The 18,467-nt window shown below is 38.7% G+C and overlaps 3 protein-coding genes and 1 pseudogene across 4 annotated transcripts; 2 read left to right on the top strand and 2 right to left on the bottom strand.

Moving 5' to 3' along the window:
* Nucleotides 1-3,699: 3,699 nt before the first annotated feature.
* Nucleotides 3,700-5,314, bottom strand: LOC101315152 (annotated as a pseudogene).
* Nucleotides 5,315-6,624: 1,310 nt separating this feature from the next.
* LOC101291335 (serine/threonine-protein kinase AFC2-like) lies at nucleotides 6,625-9,939 on the bottom strand. Of its 2 annotated transcripts, XM_004299105.1 has the most exons (10): nucleotides 9,747-9,939; nucleotides 8,826-9,015; nucleotides 8,408-8,588; nucleotides 8,259-8,307; nucleotides 8,048-8,162; nucleotides 7,749-7,838; nucleotides 7,494-7,652; nucleotides 7,345-7,409; nucleotides 7,164-7,261; nucleotides 6,625-7,076 (listed from the first exon to the last, which is right to left on the bottom strand). In XM_004299105.1, exons 1-10 carry the CDS (start codon nucleotides 9,843-9,845, stop codon nucleotides 6,827-6,829), a joined length of 1,296 nt encoding a protein of 431 aa, XP_004299153.1. In that variant the 5' UTR covers nucleotides 9,846-9,939; the 3' UTR covers nucleotides 6,625-6,826. The 2 variants fall into 2 exon arrangements, with proteins under 2 accessions (XP_004299153.1, XP_004299154.1); XM_004299106.1 differs by lacking the exon at nucleotides 9,747-9,939 and having other exon boundaries at nucleotides 7,494-7,650; nucleotides 7,744-7,838; nucleotides 8,826-9,622.
* An 848-nt stretch (nucleotides 9,940-10,787) lies between these two features.
* LOC101291823 (cytochrome P450 71A25-like) lies at nucleotides 10,788-13,654 on the top strand. The gene is made up of 2 exons (XM_004299107.1): nucleotides 10,788-11,874; nucleotides 12,819-13,654. The coding sequence occupies exons 1-2, from the start codon at nucleotides 10,939-10,941 to the stop codon at nucleotides 13,428-13,430; spliced, it is 1,548 nt and encodes a 515-aa protein (XP_004299155.1). The 5' UTR covers nucleotides 10,788-10,938; the 3' UTR covers nucleotides 13,431-13,654.
* A 1,554-nt stretch (nucleotides 13,655-15,208) lies between these two features.
* Nucleotides 15,209-17,762, top strand: LOC101315438 (cytochrome P450 71A4-like). Its single transcript, XM_004300972.1, has 3 exons — nucleotides 15,209-15,806; nucleotides 16,284-16,594; nucleotides 17,148-17,762. Exons 1-3 carry the CDS (start codon nucleotides 15,209-15,211, stop codon nucleotides 17,760-17,762), a joined length of 1,524 nt encoding a protein of 507 aa, XP_004301020.1.
* Nucleotides 17,763-18,467: the final 705 nt, after the last annotated feature.

The following is an 18,467-nucleotide window of genomic DNA, read 5'->3' on the forward strand; positions in this document are numbered from 1 at the left end:
TAGGGCTGGGCACAAAATCCCGTAAATCCCGGTCCCGTCCCGGTCCCATCCCGATCCCGGCGGGATTTGAAACTAAAAACACCTGTCCCGTCCCGTCCCGTCCCATTAGAGAAACAATGGGACGGGACGCGAGATTGAAATTTTGAGTCCCGTCAGGCCCGTCCCGTCCCGTCTAACTTTTAAAATTCATAACTAATTGTAGAAAAATTATTTTTGAGAGATCCCAACTCTCAAATGATCTTTAAGATGTCATCTATAACTTTCATGAAGACACTAAACTCATATAACGAACCAATTTGTACAGTTTTCGAAAATAAGCCAACTGGTTCAAATCTCAGAATTTACTGATATAGACCCTAAACTTTAAGAAACCATAACTTAATCTAGAAAAATAGTTTTCACGTGATTCAAACCCTGGAATGAATCTTAAGATGTCTACTACAAATCTTATGAAGACACCAAGATGAAATTTCAAATGCAACTGTATGATTTCCAGAAGAAACGAAACTGATGCAGGATGGCTGGGATTGGGCTCGTCCCGTCTAACTTTCAAAATTCATAACTAATTGTAGAAAACTTATTTTTAAGAGATTCCAACTCTCAAATAATCTTTAGGATGTCTTCTGTAACTTTCATGAGAACACTAAACTCACATAACTAACCAATTTCTACAGTTTTTGAAAAGAAGCCAACTGGTTCAGAATCACAGAATTGACATGCAGAATTTATAGATGCAGACCCTAAACTTAAAAAAATCATAACTTAATCTAGAAAAATCATTTTCAAGTGATTCAAATTCTGGAATGGACATTAAGATGTCTACTACAAATCTTATGAAGACACCTAGATGAAATTTCAAATGTAACTGTACGATTTCTAGAAGAAAAGAAACTGATGCAGGATGGCCGGGATTGGGCCCGTCCCATCCCGATCCCGTCCCATCCGGGATTAGGCCCGGCGAGATCGAGTCTGAAAAATGTAAGGCCCGTCCCGATCCCGTCCCATGTGTAACAACCGGGACGTGGGATGACCTCAATCCCGTCCCGTCCCGTCCCATGCCCACCCCTATATTTTGTTGTTGTCTAAACCCAAAGGGTTCATTCACTGAAGAACTAAAACCTTCGAGCTAGCATCAGAATAATTAGCTGGCCAGACGAAAGTTTTTAGATGTTAAAGATTGAAATACATGAACAATATATGGCTTTAAAGATGTAGAAAATTCTACAATGTGTTAATGCATGTGAATGATGTGATGCATCATTAACTTTGTAAATTGAGTCCTCAAACTAGTAATATTAATCCTCGAAGTTGTAATATGAGTTCTTAAAATTATAAAATTTTCTAGTTACAACATTAGTAATCATGTCATCATGTGTCCTTAAAGTGGTAATTGAGTCCTCAAAGTGATTAAAGAAAAGTTATTATAACTTTGAGGACTCATATTACAACTTTGATGGCTCAATTACCACTTTAAGAACAAATAAGGACTAATGTTGTAATTAATTTTTTTACAACTTTAACGACTCATATTACAACTTTGAGGACTAATATTACTACTTTAAGAACTCATTTTACAACTTGAAGACAAAGTTGATGCATCACATGCATTAACACACCCTAAACTTAGTCGAAAGATTTTAGCTTTGGAGATATCTCGATGAACAATTAAACTCATAGGTCAAGTAAATATCAAGAGATCATTTACATGAGGAGCCCATGGAAGAGTTTCCATGGAAGCACAAATAGGCAACAATGCAAACAAAACCCCAAAGTTTTTTTTGGGTGCTGAAATTCACACACCCATATTTACAAACCACACACCCCTTTCATTTTTTATTCATACTTTTTCTCACTTCTTCTTGCACTTCCCAGAATAGCCTCAGCTGTTTTTTTGTTTTGTTTTAATTTCTCTTCTCTTTATCCTCAAAACCGCACAAAACCCTTTCTATTTTCCTGGGTAGTGGCTTATGCTTATCTGAAGGACGAGTTAATAATCTGCAAATCTTTGTGGTGGACAAGATGATCTGGACACCCAATTATAGCATTCATGCGCCCCGGTCAAATATTTACGTCTCACGTCCTAGAGACAAAGTCTTCTACTTCTCTCAAGGCCACATTGAACAGGTTGAGGCATATCTAGACACAGACGCTAATTTGACCATGCCAAGATACAATTTGCCTCCTAAGATTCTTTGCTATGTTGTGAATGTTCTACTAAAGGCTGAAGTTCACACATATGAGAGGTCTTTGTCCAAATAACATTGCTTCCTGTGACTGAGCAAGATCAGCTAAGTTTTGAGGATGAAAATGCTCCATCTTTGCCTCATAGATAACCAAGACATGGTTTAGCAAGAATGCAAGATACTCACTCCATCTGATACAAGCCCCATCGATACTGACGGCCCAACCAGCCAGACGTGGTTCACCGTCCCAATCTTCACTTACACCTTCGCAAACATCCGAAACGCGTTACCAGAGGCCTCTGCAGCCGTGTCCCATACCTTAAAGGAGAGTTTTCTGGGGACGATCGAGGTGCCGGTGTAACCACTAAGGTTGAAAGTCTTGACGGCCATGACCCGGAGGAGGTCTTGTAGGCGATGGACCATTCACACGGCCTCCATGCTGCTGCTGGTGGGGCTGATGTCTCAAAGGCCCAGGCGACCCATCTGGCGTGCTTGGCCGGCGGCGTGACAAAGGCAACGGCAAGGGTGTAGTTGGTGGAGTCGTAGGGACCCAATGGAGGTATGATTGTCTCCAACAGAATACCATCCGGTCCCCAACAACTTCCAAGTGTAAATATCTTGCACTTCTCTCCCGAAGCGATCGAGATCATGATCAGAGAGAGATCCCAACAGAGGTGAGGTTTGATTTGTGATTGACGATGGTATCGGAAGTATTGGAAGTGAGGTTTTAGACTTATGCGTGGTTAGGAGGAGGAGAAAGAGGGAAAAAGAAAAGGACAAAAAAAAAACATGAGGGTATTCTAGAAAGTCTAAGAAGAAGTGAGACAAAGTACTAATAAAAAATAAAAGGGGTGTGTGGTTTGTAAACATGGGTGTGTGAATTTCAGCACCCTTTTTTTTTGCTGGAGTTTAATGATAGTTATTTCAAAGTTAACCAAGCTTTAGACTAAAAATCAAAAATTAATGTAACAATGATGTGCCAATTCTTAAAACCCTTAGATCAAATAGAAAGCCTAAATTTTATAAAATTTAACTAAATTCATAGACTCCTCACTTTAGAGAAGCCGAATCCTTACCTTTCTATCTGTGTTTGACGATCAGATTCGATGAAGCAACTTTCTCATTGTTTGTCGAACAGTTTGTTTGATTCTACTCCCTTTTGCCATGTGAAATCAGTGGCCTGCCATTATTCAAGTCTTGCTTCTGTTTAGTTAACTATGTGAGATGTGTAGTCATTGTTCAAATCCAGCTTGCGTCATTAAAAACTATGTTTATCTATGGCCATGTGAGATCAGTAGCCATTACTCAAATCTTGCTTACCTGCCACCCAGTTTGGACTATATTTCAGAGACTAAATTATTTCAGGTACTTGAAAGTATTACATGATGACTAGAAAAATGGTAAGGCTCATGAAACATGCAAGGGTTTCAGGGTTCTATTTGGGGTCCTGCTAATCTGCTATTGTACAACCAAAAGTTTACATGAAAGATAAAAAAACAAATTGAATTGAAGACATCTAAGAACACCTTGGCACTGCCATAGCTATGAGAGGAACTTCTCTGTGGATGACAACACCACTGCATTCAGTCATGTTCATATCCTCAGTTCTAGCTCCATTAGGCAATCCCCATTCAAACTAGTGCACAATATGTGCTAAAACAAGTTCAATAGTGGTAATGGCAAATAAGATTCCCGGGCACCCTCTTCTTCCAGCTCCAAATGGGATGAATTGGAAGTCCTGCCCTTTGAAGTCCACACAAGAATTCATAAATCTATCCGGTTGAGACTCCTCCGGTTCATCCCACAGAGAATGGTCCAGGCATTGACTAGAACCATGGTTTTTGCCGCTATGTCACAGCCTTTAATTTTAGCATCTTGAGTTGACTCTCTCAAGCTCACCAACGGTAGCGGAGGATACAGCCTGAGTGTTTCTTTGATCACATCTTTCAAGTATGGCATTTTGTCCAAGTCACTTTCTGTTATGTCTTGTTTTCCATTAGCAATTCCCATAACCTCATTTTGCAGTATTTTCATCACTCTGGGATGCCTTATGCGTTCACTCATGGCCCACTCTAGGACTGTGGAGGTTGTATCAGTTCCGCCTGAAAACATATCCTGCACAAAAAAAAACCATGAAGATAATCTTAAAGTTCAATGATATGACACAAAACCAATTGATACTACCATGTATGAAGTAAACAAATTTCTTCTCTGTTTATTTTGACTTACCAAGATAACAGCTTTTATGCCATCTCTATCAATGGAAGTGCCAGAGACGTTACTTCAAGCAGGACATCCACAAAATCCTTTCTATTTTCACCATTCTCACCACAGTTATCTCCCTTAGTGCTAAGATTAACCGTATGCTCCTCAACTATTGTATCAAGAAATTCATCAAATTCTTTAGCAACTCTCTCCACTCTTGCATCTACCCGAGTGAAGTGATTAACCCAAGAAAGCCATGGAATAAAATCTCCAACAGAGAAACCACCCAACAACTCGGTAAAATCCCCAAGCAAGGTCTTGAACTTGATTGCACCTTCATTTCCACCACAATACTTCTTCCCAATAGCCACCCTACAAATCACATCATTAGTAAGCAAAGAAAACATTTCGCTTAGGTTGACTGGCAATGACAACATAGACGAGTTTCTAACATTCTCAATCAGCAATGCTGTTTCTTCCTCTCTAACTCCTCCGAAAGATTGAACACTTTCGTTACTTAAAAGATGGAGAACACATATGCTTCTCATTTTCCTCCAATATTCACCATAAGGAGCTGAGGCGACATCCTTGCCTTGGTAGAGAAGTCTATCAATAACTGTTAATCTTGGTTTGCTAGAAAAGATGAGATCATTTGTTTTCATGATCTCACAAGCAGCATCTGCAGATGAAACTATGATCACAGGTCTGGAACCAAAATGAAGCATCATGAGTCCACCATGGTACTGCTTAGCTAGTTGTTGGAGGGATCGGTGAGGGCGTGTGTCAAGTTGGTGGAGGTTTCCTAGTATTGGGAGCCTTGGTGGTGATGGAGGCAATTGATTGTGTGCTTCTCTACTGGAAAACCATTTGATGAGGAAGATTGTGAACAAGAGCAAGGGAAGAGCAAATACAAACAGATTTAACATAGCTATTAGTCAATGCAGTATGCCTAATGTTGTATTGAATTATTGATTTTATTTGCAAATATATTTGGTGGGCTAATCATATAAAGAGACTATTTCACACTGGACCTATCGTTGAGCAGTGGATCAGTTCTCAGCAATAATGTTATCAATGTAAACTGGATCTCAGCAATAAAGTATTTTCAGTGGAAACACGAAAGTTACGAAAAATGTGCTTCTAGTACTATTGGCTATATGAGAGTAACATAGTATTACCTCTTCACACAATAGATTCAACAGCGCCATTGCCACATAATCGAGGTTGTAAACAATTATACATGCAAAACGTATATAACATACACAGTCACAGAAATACACATCAACATTGTTCTTTCTAGCTTATTCTAGCTGTAGTAACTGCAAACCTGAAAAATATATCTGACAGAGTTATACGTGAAGACAAGCCACAGGAAGTGTATTCTGCAGCCATCTGAGCTCGGGACAGAAACTGCCGAGCTGGGGGAACCAGATTGTATGATGCGAGCTAGTATATGATATGAGCAAACTATATATTGTTGTGCTCGAATTCATATTAGGAGATAATGTCAACAGTGTATATCAAACCAACACATCCGTCGGAGGCCAAATGAGATTGACAGCGATGAGCTTTCTAACCTTTCTTTCACGCCTAAGATCGCCAATGCATCGTAAATAATTCCCTTCCATCGAAGTTACTGAAACTCCCGACGTCTTCCGATGTATCCAATACTATGTTGTTCGAGGTTGCAGGATATTGCCAACACAGTTCCGGAAGACGAGAACACGAAAGCCGACACCATCATACACATCTTTCGACGAGGACTCTTAAGTTGAGGATTTGTTAAAAACTTTTTGTTTTATCTCACTTTTCGATCTTATATACACATCTTGACCGTTTAGTTTATAGGTATTTATGAGTAAATCATTTCTCCAAAATTTCAGTTTTATTGAAAATTGTTAAGATATTTATAAGTGTAATTTATTAATTATAAACATGAACGGTTCATATTTGACAGATTTGGTTCGTCCATTAATTTGATCTAATTTGTTATCTTAACGAACACCAATTTAGGTGAAAATTTGTAAAAATAATCTACTTATCTAAACTTAAAAACTGAACGGTTAAATTATCATTATAAAATGTATCTTTTAAACCATAAACCGAAAAAGTCAGTTAAAACCCTCACTAGAAACGCTAGCCTAGATTTGGTTGGAAAGAACATGGCTTCGTTGTAAAACTAAAAAGAGTTTTACCGTAAAAGAGCATCATACAAAATACAGAGAGGCTTTTGGTGAAGGAAAAAAAACATTCATTTATCTCATTTCACAAAATCAGTACTGTACAATACACAATTGCGTCAGCAGACTTCAGGGCATTCAACATTGACTTGATATCCAACCATGATAGCGGGTGTCAACCAAATCTACATTCAGATATCTACACAATGGAAACAATCCTACACCTCGGCTAACATTCGCTCGGTATGTAAGCAATAATCATCTCCTCAGATTGTCCCGTGTGAAAAATGAATGCCTAAGAGCTTCACGAGCTGTAAGTCTATCTGAGGGGTCATACTTCAGTAGCCCCTGCAAGAGGTGGATAAGGTCACCAGCTGAATGGTCTACGTGCTGCATTATAAGATTCTGAAGACGAGCAAGTTTTTGAACAGCCTTTATACTCTCCCTCGACGCAGCACCTTCAGGCCAATCCAATCGACCTCTCCTGACATACTTCTCAGCATGTCGGCTGTAATTTCCATTAGCAAAGTGAGACTACATTCCTTTATGAAAATAAGAAGAAAAAATTTATGAACCAGTTAAGTCAATCACTTACTCTGCTCTCTTCAACATATGCTGGGGAAGGGGACCAAGTACCCGCTCCATCATGGCAAGGTGCTCCAAGTTTTCATGTGTCTGGAACAAAGCCTCACCCTGCACCAAGAAGCAAATATAGAATAAATAACTTGCTCGATGACAAAACTACCAAGCACAAGAATCTAGTTCAGCAGACGAACCGTGCACAACTCCACTAAGATACAACCAATGCTCCATACATCGCAAGGGTAGCTCCAGCCCATTCCTGCACAATCATCATAATTGTTGTTAGACATCTGCTTACATCATTCATCATAGACATTTTAATAAACATTGAGAACACACTTACCAAGAATAACCTCAGGTGCACGGTAATGACGGGTTGACACAATATAGTTCTGATCTTGACGCTCATAAGTTGTGCTACCAAAATCAATAACCTTAATAGCACTTGACTTTGGTACTCTTTTATAGTAAGAGCTATCTTTGGGTGATCGAGATGAGCTCTGTAATTAACAAATACAATAGAACATTAAATACCGTACAATCAAAACATAAATGACATTCAAATGAAAAAGGATTAGAGGAACAGAACAAACCTTATTATAGTCAGGGACTCTAATGTAATCAGGAGAAACAAGAAGTATGTTCTCTGGCTTCAAGTCGGTATGAATAAGAGAGAGATCATGCATGACTGCAAAGAAATGCCAAAATCATCAGAATAACAAGAAAAATCAGACCAAATATAATTGGTGTAGTGATATGCAAGACAATACAGCATAGCATGTGAAAATGAACTTATAGACAGACAATACAAGAGAACAATTCATTGCAGCGAAAAATAGAAAGTATTGAAGCAAGACATATGGATTGAAAGAAACTAGCTCAGGTATTTTTACACACATGCTACACATTCCAACAGTTGTCTGCCAATCTCACGGACGAGATCAATGGGAAATGAGCGGTAATTGTTTTTCTTGAGAAAATCGTATAAGCTTGGTCCAAGCTTCTCAAACACCTGTTAAAAACCATTTAAATTCACGCACGAGTTTTAACCCCCAAATTATTTGTGAATCGGGGAAATCAATCCACCACAGATTAATCATATACTTACAATACAGATATGGTTACGATAGTCAAACCAGTTCCGTAATTGCACACAACTGCAAGGAATGAACCCATTTAACATTCTAACAACTTCAGGGAAAAAATTCATCAAATGTTATGTGGCAGTAAAAGTAGAAAAAAGAATCAAATACTCACCGGCTGCCACCTTTATCGTGTTTACCAAGTTGTTGCAGCATCTCAATTTCAATCATAGCTGCTTCACGATATTTCTTGATCCCGCGGACTATTTTTATGGCAACCATTTCCTTTTTTTCTCTGTCCCAGCACTCCAAAACCTGACCAAATGTACCTTCTCCCATTTTGCTTTGGATTTTATCTGTAATAGGTGACAGCAGTATAAAAATCCACAACTAAGTCATTGAAACAAATATACAAGACTAAGAAACATAAGCAAACCAGAGTGATTTTTATAAATGGAAAACAGGATGATGTGTTGATAAAAACTTCATTAGAAGAGAAGTCTCAAAAAACTAAGAAACTGATCATCTGAACTTTATAAGATTCAGAAAAACCAAAAAATGCAAATGATTTAATGATGGTGAGATGTAATTACAGCGAGCTGTTAAATTTTCGCCAACTGAAAACATGTAATGCCCATCCTTGTCATCTTCTCTCCATGGGGGTGAACCATTTCGAGCTACTTCCTTATCGAATAGAGAACTAGTGTAGAGTGAGGGTGCCATCAAAGGAGTAAAGCTTGTCATATTCCCAACCTCTTGTCCACAATACATTCCTACCTGAGCCTACACAGAGCCATCCATTCATGTACCACTCAAAATTAAGTCAAATTCTGCCAACCCCTATACCGTAACCCCATCCATTCCCTCAAGCCACATCAGAATCTCATAACATGACCAAACTCACAAATCACAAGAAACATTCTACCCCATCATGCAGTATAGCGATCCAAAACATAATGATGGAAACCACAATAATATCCAAACAATGAAGTAAAGCTAAATTAGAATAAAACAATAGCATATTTTTCAAATACATAAAAGGAGAGTTAACAAATTTGAACAGATTATTATCGAAATCAATTATTCATAAAAAAAATCAAGATTTTAGCAATTAAATCTACAGCTATTTAAAAAAACAAATCAAAACAACAAATTCCAGGCTTTCAGCAATTGCTACAAGAAGTTATTTGGCAAAAAGTCCTTTGTAAAAAAAAAAACTAACGAGTAAATCGATCCAAAACTCAATTTCAATACTTACAGAACCAGATTTAAGCAAGATTTAATATAATTAATCGTAAATCCAGGCTCCGATCTATAAAGATCGAATTAAAAGCTTCAAATTAACAAAAATCATCAGAAACATATATTACAGATCTAAATAAAGGAAAACAAGAGCTTTAATCACAAACTATAACAAAATCAACAAGAAAAACCGAGCCTTTTACGTACGATCTAATACAACAACCACAAGAAAATCGAATCAGAACGAAAAGTCTGGGTGAAAAAGATTATACCTTTGGGGCCTGAGGAACGTCCCAGCCCAGACGCGCTCGCTTTCGGGGACGACGATCCATGTGAGTGTGAGGAAACTCCACCACGCGCTCCATCTCCATGATCGCAGATCGGTTAATCGGAGATTTCTAGAAGAAAATTTTTGGGGCGAAAAAGGGAGCCAAGTCTGAAGATTGAAGAAGATGATGTTTTTGTGAGAGAGAGAACCCTAATTTTAACCTAATAAAGTGGGGGTGGTGAGGGGTGAGATGAAATCGGACGGTACACGTGTCACGTTGTTGTCCGTGGGTTTTGACGGATTCGTATTATCCAGCTCAACCCAGCGTTGTTTCCGTAATGTTTTAGGTGTTGACTATGATTAGGGGATTTAACCGTGGTTGAGTTTAGCATCCTCTTTATAAAAGCATCGGATATTCGGATAGTGTTATTCGCAAGCATTCAGAACCTAATTTTTTTTTTTTTTTTTATGTAAATTTGAATAATAATTTGTGTTTGCTGACCTCATCCTGACATCTAAATAGTTGATAATAGAGAAATATTTGAAAATTTGAATTGTATAGACAAAGATTAATAATTAGCCAAGATATACATCAAGGATCAAAGTCCATGTGACATTTCTACATCTAAATTAATGTAATGTATACAAATATCTTTACGTTCTATAACATCTCTATTAGTATACTTGTTTGTAATATGAAATTTCACTTTCTATAACATCTGTAGTAGTATACTTGCTTGTACTCAAAACTTAAATTTCTATAAGTTACTATAAATGTGTTAGTCGAGTAGTTTCTCTATTTAGCATCTGGTATCAACAAAAAGAAAAAAGTTTTATAAACAAAAGTAGTTACCCGATTAGTTATTGTTTGTGACTTTATAAACCACATGTTAACTTTTAGTTTCGTAATTCTAATATTTTCATATTCAAGAGTGGATTCAAAGATGTTTTCCACAAATAACACCTACAAATGTTTATCTGATTTACAGCCTAACATGTTTCTATTAGATCAAAATATTAGGAACAAGTATGTGGTGTTCAGAGGAGGGGAAGTCCCATGTTCTTGGCTGTTTCTATTTCTTAACATTTCAGACCAGCAAGGCAGTACTTGATCAGAGATTCAAAGTCATCACTTCCACTACTACTGGAGCAACCAGACCAGCTATGTAGAAGAAACAAAGACCCATCCTTTGACCATGGAGCAACCACCACCCCCACCGGTAGCAATCTCAACTCTATTCACATTCGTCTTCCCCTTCACCTTCCTCACAATCTTCCTCCTCAGATGGCTCGTCCCCGCCGCACCACCACAAACCCGCAACAAATGCCTCCCTCCTTCACCGCCGCGCCTCCCCATCATCGGCAACCTCCACCAGCTCGGCCGCCTCCCCCACCGCTCCTTAAGCCTCCTCTCCCAGCGCTACGGCCCGATGATGCTCCTCCACTTTGGAGTCAAACCAGTCCTCATTGTCTCCTCCGCCGACGACGCCCGTGACGTCATGAAAACCCACGATCTCGTCTTCTCCAACCGGCCCAGATTGTCAGCTTCCGATAGGCTGCTGTACCATGGGAAAGGTGTAGCTTCTGCTACTTACGGTGAGCATTGGAGGAGCGCAAGAAGGGTGTGTGTTCTTCAGCTCTTGAGCGCCAACAGGGTTCAGTCTTTTCGAGCTGAAAGAGAGGAAGAGCTGGGGTTGCTTATACAAGAAGTTAAGCGTTTAACTTCGGTGTCATTATCTGTGAATTTAAGCGAGATGTTTGCTTCGTTTACTGTGGATGTGCTGTGTAGGGTTGCTTTTGGGAGGAAGTATGGTGGATTTAAGTTTAGGGAGATGCTTGGGGAGCTGATGAGGTTGTTGGGGGGTTTCTATATGAGGGATTATGTTCCTTGGCTTGCTTGGGTTGATTGGATTAATGGGTCGGATGCGAAAATCGAGAGACTTGCCAAAGAGTTTGATAGGTTTCTTGATGATGTGGTGGATGAGCATATGGGGGTTTTGAAAATGAGAGGAGAGAGTGGAGATGGGAGTGGAGAGGGAGGGAAGGATTTTGTGGATGTACTGCTTGAAGTTCAAAGCTCTGGCAATGAGGGCTCTTCAATTGATAGAGATAGCATTAAAGGTATCATCTTGGTGAGTAGCTTCTTTTGGCTTGCAAGAACTTTGTTAATCAGTGATTGAATACTGTTGTCTTAGTGATGGAATGCTGTTAAGTAGCTTCTTTAAGAATTTTGTTTAGCAATTTTCTGTGCCTGCATTTTCTAAGAACTAGGAATATTCAGAATTGAGAGTTGAAACTGGAAAGGTTGATGTTAGGTGAGATCAAGAACAGAAAATTTGGAAGGGGGTTCCTCTGTTTGCTTCTTAGAACTTCACCCCTTAAAAGTTTGATTGGTTTAGTGTCCAAGACTAACAGTTTGTCTGCGTAAGTATTTAGGGATTGTTAACCTATTGAGTTCCAAGTTATTATCTTTTTAGATACGTAGGCAACTAGCTAAGCACCATGAGATTGTTAACCTATTTAGTTCCAAGTTATTACTTTTTAAAAGAATTTGGTAGGCAACCAGCTAAGCACTGAATGGTATATTTAGAACTGTTGTTTGGTAATAGAATTGTGAATAGACTGGTTTGTTAGATGAGTTTCATCAAGGAAGATCTTGAGTTTTTATGCGTGAGTGTTTTGGACTTCAAGGAGAGAATGTGAAGCTACTACGTACTTGAGCAATAACTTAGTAAGGTCAGTTGAAAGCTTTAACATCAGAACAAAAAGGCAAGAGTAGGAGGTCATTCAGAAATTGACATTTTAATGTTAAATGTGTAGTTTGTCGACTTTTCTGTCAGTTATCAATAAAATTTCAACATTGTTTATGAAACTGTGAATCTCATCATAATCTTAGATCTCTCCGGTCCTTTGGTTTAGATTGCCCAATATTTGTATCAGGGCAGTCAATTCATTCAAGTGCTGTGTCCAAATTACTATAGTTGTTGTTACTTGAGTTGGTTATCTTATAGTTGCTGAGAATGTCTACATTTTCACTATACATGGATTATAAATCATGTTACTTGGCTTCTTGTAGGATATGTTTTCTGGTGGAACTGATACAACATACACAGTTTTAGAGTGGGCAATGACCGAAATCTTGAGGCATCCCAGAGTTTGTAGAAAACTGCAAAATGAGGCGATGGAAATTGCTAATGGCAAACCAGACATCACAGAAAGTGATTTAGATAACATGCGCTACTTGAAAGCAGTGATCAAAGAGACACTTCGGCTACATCCGCCAATACCATTACTCGCCCCTCGTGAATCAACTGAAGATGTTAAGATAATGGAACATGATATAGAAGCAAAAACTATGGTCTTTATCAATGCTTGGGCAATTGGAAGAGACCCAGCAGAGTGGGATGAACCAGAAGAGTTTCGACCGGAGAGATTCATGAATTCTTCAGTGGATTTCAAAGGGCAAGACTTTCAATTACTCCCATTTGGAGCTGGTAGAAGGGGCTGCCCAGGAATCTCATTTGCCATGACTACTAATGAGCTTGTGTTGGCAAATATTTTGCACAAGTTTAACTGGGAACTGCCTGCTGGAACAAGTGCGGAGGATATAAACATGACCGAATGCAGTGGTGTTGTTGCGCATAGGAAAATTCCTCTTGTGGCTGTCGCAAAACCGAGGTCTTTCTAGAATCTTTCTGCTTCTGTTTTTGTGTGGAAGGTCAGGATAAATGTCTTATCTTTCTGGTATGAACTAGGCCTATTTGGTTACACCTTCTTGCCTTGCTCTACTTTTCTGTTTGCATTCTCTTGTTACTTTTTCCGTAGCTGGCCAAAACTCGAGGTATAACAAGCCTCCTTTTTACACTGTATTCTACTATTTTCAGTTTCTGGTAGGACACCGTCACTACTCTACCTTGATAAGGGTCTTATTATGATGATGATCGTATGACACAGCAGAGATTGCAACAAGAAGAAAGGTTCATTTAACAATGGTTTCCTGTGGTTAATACTTAATAGGAGGAGCACAACAGGCCGTCATATAATCATAGATCGAAAATTGGGAACAAGATTACATGATCTTAATATTAATCGACACAGTTAGGGAAAGAACTGCATTGAGTACAATTTTCATGACTTGATTCAGGGACAGGGATTGCACTATGCATAGAGAATGCCCTTTCCCATTCTGGAGTCTCTAGAGAAGATGTAAATTACGTAAATGCATACGCTACATCCACACCAACTGATCTGCAAGAATATAGAGCCCTAATCCACTGTTTCGGAAACGAAGCAGAGCACGAAGAGAAGTTGTTCACCAGAGATTAAGAATATCATCAGTCTTTTCTGTTGTCAGTGTTTCCTTATCGTAGTAGTGATGACATGATGTAATCTGTAGGGATCACTTCATAATCGGTAAAAGTGCTTATTGAAGAAGCACTACCAAACTGCTTTCACAAACTGCACATGAAAATCATGATACCGTATTGCATGGATCAGAAAGTTCAGCACATATGAACCAGATCTTATGCATAAATTCGATTCAAACCGACTTGCTCGATTACAACAGCTCATCATTCTCATCCCTGAAATGGTTACCGTATTTGAATCGTATAAGAAAGCAACGGGTTTTAACCAAGGCCAAAGAACCCTGCATGACTAGTCCAATGAATGAGACCCCCTTGACCACCGTTTAAATTGTGCATGGCTCCAAATTATCAACCAAAGCCGCAATCTCATTTAACACGGCCTAATAATTCCATGGACCGACTCGAGCATGATAAACATGTACCATTACGTACTATGTCAGCTTAGGCAATACACATTACAGAGGAAAATCCAACACTTTCATGTCTCATGATTATATGCCGGAGCGAGCTAGTCATTGGTTCATTACCTTGCCCGTAATATCTAGCTAGCTAGCTAGTGATTAGCGTCATATTTGTCAACAATAAAAAAAATATAGATTTTAGGCCTCATCATTTGGTTCATAAAAATGAAAATAATTAGTTTGTCTTTCTCAATATGTACATGAACTATCTTTTCTGATATTTCTTAAATTAAAAAAAAGGTAGTCATAATTGTTATTGAAAAATTTGTTAGTCAGATAATGTACTAAATAAATGCAACAAAAGAAAAGAGAAAACTCATATTTTTTCATGAAAGTTCATACTTTCTCGATACTTCCATTCCGCAAATCAGACGTCGACGATATGCTTCCATACAATCAAGATCTATAGTATTAGGACGTGTTGATATGGAGAGCGAGATCGTAACCAGAAAGAAATCGAGAACCACGAAACTCCTTTCTTACGAAGATAAGATGCATCATGCATGAGCAGGCACTACGTACTGCTGTCAGTTTTGTTTTCTATTTAAACACACAAGCCAGCACAGCAGTGTGAGCACGTACTCAAACTCATTTCTGAAAGAATAGAAGAAGAACTTGATCCACTTGCAAATAACAACATGCCGGAGCTGAGTGAAACCTTGTCACTAGCACCGCTTCTAGCCATTACTCTCCTCTTCCTATACAAATGGGCCTCCACCAGTATAGAAAACTCGCCACCTTCTCCACCAAAACTCCCGATTCGCGGAAACCTTCACCAACTAGGGTTACACCCTCATCGCGCACTCCGAGACTTGGCTCAGATCCATGGCCCCCTCATGCTCCTTCACTTTGGAAGCAACCCTGTCCTCGTTGTTTCCTCGGCTGAGGAAGCCCGTGAGATCATGAAAACCCATGACCTCTCTTTCTCCAACAGACCCAAGACGTTCGTCTTTGAGAAGCTGCTCTACAATTTCAGAGACGTAGCGTCGGCGCCTTATGGAGAGTACTGGAGGCAGATGAAGAGTTTATGTGTTTTGAATCTCCTGAGCCACAAAAGGGTTCGCTCTTTTCGCGCTGTTAGGGAGGAGGAAGTTAATTCGATGATCGAAAAGATAAAGGAATCTTCATCAACATCATCGGTTGTGAACATGAGCGAAACGTTTGCTACGCTGACTAATGATGTCACCAGTAGAGTTGCTCTGGGTAGGAAGTACAATACTGGTGGGCAGGGGCGGAGCTATATGTTGGCAAGCCTGGGCAAATGCCCACCCATCTTTTGTATTTCTCACAAATTGAGATGAACTTTTCTCACAAATTTATTGCAAAATTACAACTTATTGATGATCTTGCCCAACCAAGATCACCGCAGGAAGAAAACGAAGAGGTTTCAGGGAGTTCAGGCTTGCAGCAAGTCAGCAACGTACGCTGCTGCGCCGCCTGCGTGGGGAAGAGCCTTTTCAGCTATGAAGATCATCAAAAGTCCACTTCGTAATCGAATGAGAGATCAGTGGTTGAACGATAGTTTGATTGTTTACATTGAGAAAGATGTTTTTGCTTGTATTGATAATGAAATATTGATGCAACGTTTTCAAAACATGAAAAGTCGTCGAGGACGAATGTAGCTTGTAAAAATTTTGTTTTCATGAATGATAATGTTGTTTTAGTCTGCCCAGGCAAGAAAACATTTCTAGATCCGCCCCTGCTGATGGGAAGGTTTGAATGATCTGTTGGAGGAGTTTGTAAAGCTAATAGGACACATCAATATTGGGGATTTTATCCCATGGCTTGCTTGGTTGAACCGTATGAATGGTTTGGATGCTAGATTGGACAGGGTGGCCAGACAGTTTGATGAGTTCTTGGAGAGAGTGATTCAAGAGCATGTAAGTAGTTCCGAAAGTAGAACTAACGGCCATGCTCGTACTGAGAATGACAAAAAGGATTTTGTGGACGTTTTACTTGAAATTCAGAAAGAGAACTCACTTGGCCTTCCCCTCGAAAGAGTTAGCATAAAGGCACTTATCTTGGTACGGTTACCTTGGTCTCCCTCTGGCTGCATCACTTGTTTAATCAACATTTTTCTATTATATTATATACTATATATGTCATTCAATCGTATATATATATATATACACACACACAATTTTTCAATAACTTCTGTTCATCAAGCTTTCAAGGAGTTAGATTTCTCTACGTACTTAATACGTACATGTTCTTTTGTCTAGCTAGCTCATCAATCATCATGTCTTATATACTGTTGTCGTATGATTATTAGTTTGAACTACATACCAATATACATGCCACGAGAGCATGAACGCCAATATCATTAGATAAATTTTGTTACATGCACAAGACTACGAGTACAGTCTGTATGTGTTTGCATGGAACCTTGACATATTAGTTATTGTTACACAGTAATTATCTGAATACGTAAATAACCGTATAGATCGAATATGAAGAGGTGGATTTGATCTGTAGTCTTATGATCTTTGAATTGCATTTGTAATATATAGCATCAAGTTATATTAGATGCTAGATGTCTGAATTAATCGACTAATTAATATATTTTTTTTCTTATAGGATATGTTTGCTGCTGGAACTGAAACTACGTATACATTCCTGGAATGGGCACTAAGTAAGCTTTTAAGGAATCCAATGGTCATGAGCAAACTGCAGAAAGAGATTCGGGGAATAGTCGGAGACAAGAAAGACATAACGGAGGATGATTTGACCGGAATGCACTACTTGAAGGCAGTGATCAAAGAGACTTTTCGCTTGCACCCTCCGGCTCCGTTACTAGTGCCCAGGTTATCAACCCGCGAAGTGAAAATAAATGGTTACAACATTAAAGCCAACACACAAGTCACAGTGAACGCATGGCACATTGGAAGAGATCCCAACACATACAAGAATCCAGAAGAGTTTGAGCCGGAAAGGTTCCTGATTCAGAACGATATAGATTACAGGGGAAATGACTTCCAACTTATTCCATTTGGAGCTGGTAGAAGGATATGTCCAGGTATTCAGTTTTCCACGGCTCTTAATGAGATTGCTTTGGCAAACATACTGCACCAATTCAATTGGGAATTGCCTGATGGAGCAAAAGGCCAGGATTTGGATATGACGGAATCTACTGGAATAACCATACATAGAAAAAATCCTCTTAAAGTCGTGGCTGTTCCATATTTTCATTGAAAGTGTGGCCTGTGTTGAATGTATTTGATATGCAAATGTAGTACATGTAATGAGAATAAGACATTGTTATGACAAAGATATATTGTGTTTAGTGAAGACTACAAATTAATGTTACGTACGATGAGCTATAAACTGTACAACATACAATTGACGATACAATTGATTATAGGGTATTGTAGAAATGCTCCATATGATATATATATATTAGATCGACGTGAATACGTAACGTGATTAACACCGGCCTTGCTTTCAGATCTAGTATTGTGTTTTGTCCAATTGATCAAGATGATAGATATATGAGGACCGAATTTGTGTTGTTGTAGTTGCTTTCTTTTTTTTGTGTGGAGAAGAGTGTTTTGATTCTTACATACTGATAGAATATGTGACCACTGACTTATGTATGTTAATTGATCAATTGGGATGCCGGCCGTAAAATAGGAAAATGATAATTGGTCTAAATGAGACCTAAGATTTAAGATCTCAATTCTAAGTGTCATCCATCACTTGCCAAATTAATTAATTAATTATATATATAATTAATTAATTAATTATATATATATATATATCATTCATGCAAAATTTCATCCAAATTGATGATCGTTAAAGTACCGAATTAAATTAAATCAATGAACGGACCATAAATCTGTCTAACAAGAAGAACTGTCTGTGTAAATAATGATTACGAAAACCAAAACGATCTTCAAA

Source organism: Fragaria vesca, linkage group LG5, assembly GCF_000184155.1.
Source record: "Fragaria vesca subsp. vesca linkage group LG5, FraVesHawaii_1.0, whole genome shotgun sequence".
Taxonomy (NCBI): domain Eukaryota; kingdom Viridiplantae; phylum Streptophyta; class Magnoliopsida; order Rosales; family Rosaceae; genus Fragaria; species Fragaria vesca.

Coding starts and splice junctions, on each gene's coding strand:
- LOC101291335 (XM_004299105.1), bottom strand. CDS start 9,845: ATGGAGATGGAGCGCGTGGTGGAGTTTCCTCACACTCACATGGATCGT. Junction 9,016..9,746: donor ACGTTCCTCAGGCCCCAAAG/GTATAATCTTTT, acceptor GGCTCTGTGTAG/GCTCAGGTAGGAATGTATTG. Junction 8,163..8,258: donor ATCGTAACCATATCTGTATT/GTAAGTATATGA, acceptor GGTTTTTAACAG/GTGTTTGAGAAGCTTGGACC.
- LOC101291823 (XM_004299107.1), top strand. CDS start 10,939: ATGGAGCAACCACCACCCCCACCGGTAGCAATCTCAACTCTATTCACA. Junction 11,875..12,818: donor GCATTAAAGGTATCATCTTG/GTGAGTAGCTTC, acceptor GGCTTCTTGTAG/GATATGTTTTCTGGTGGAAC.
- LOC101315438 (XM_004300972.1), top strand. CDS start 15,209: ATGCCGGAGCTGAGTGAAACCTTGTCACTAGCACCGCTTCTAGCCATT. Junction 15,807..16,283: donor TACTGGTGGGCAGGGGCGGA/GCTATATGTTGG, acceptor GCTGATGGGAAG/GTTTGAATGATCTGTTGGAG. Junction 16,595..17,147: donor GCATAAAGGCACTTATCTTG/GTACGGTTACCT, acceptor TTTTTCTTATAG/GATATGTTTGCTGCTGGAAC.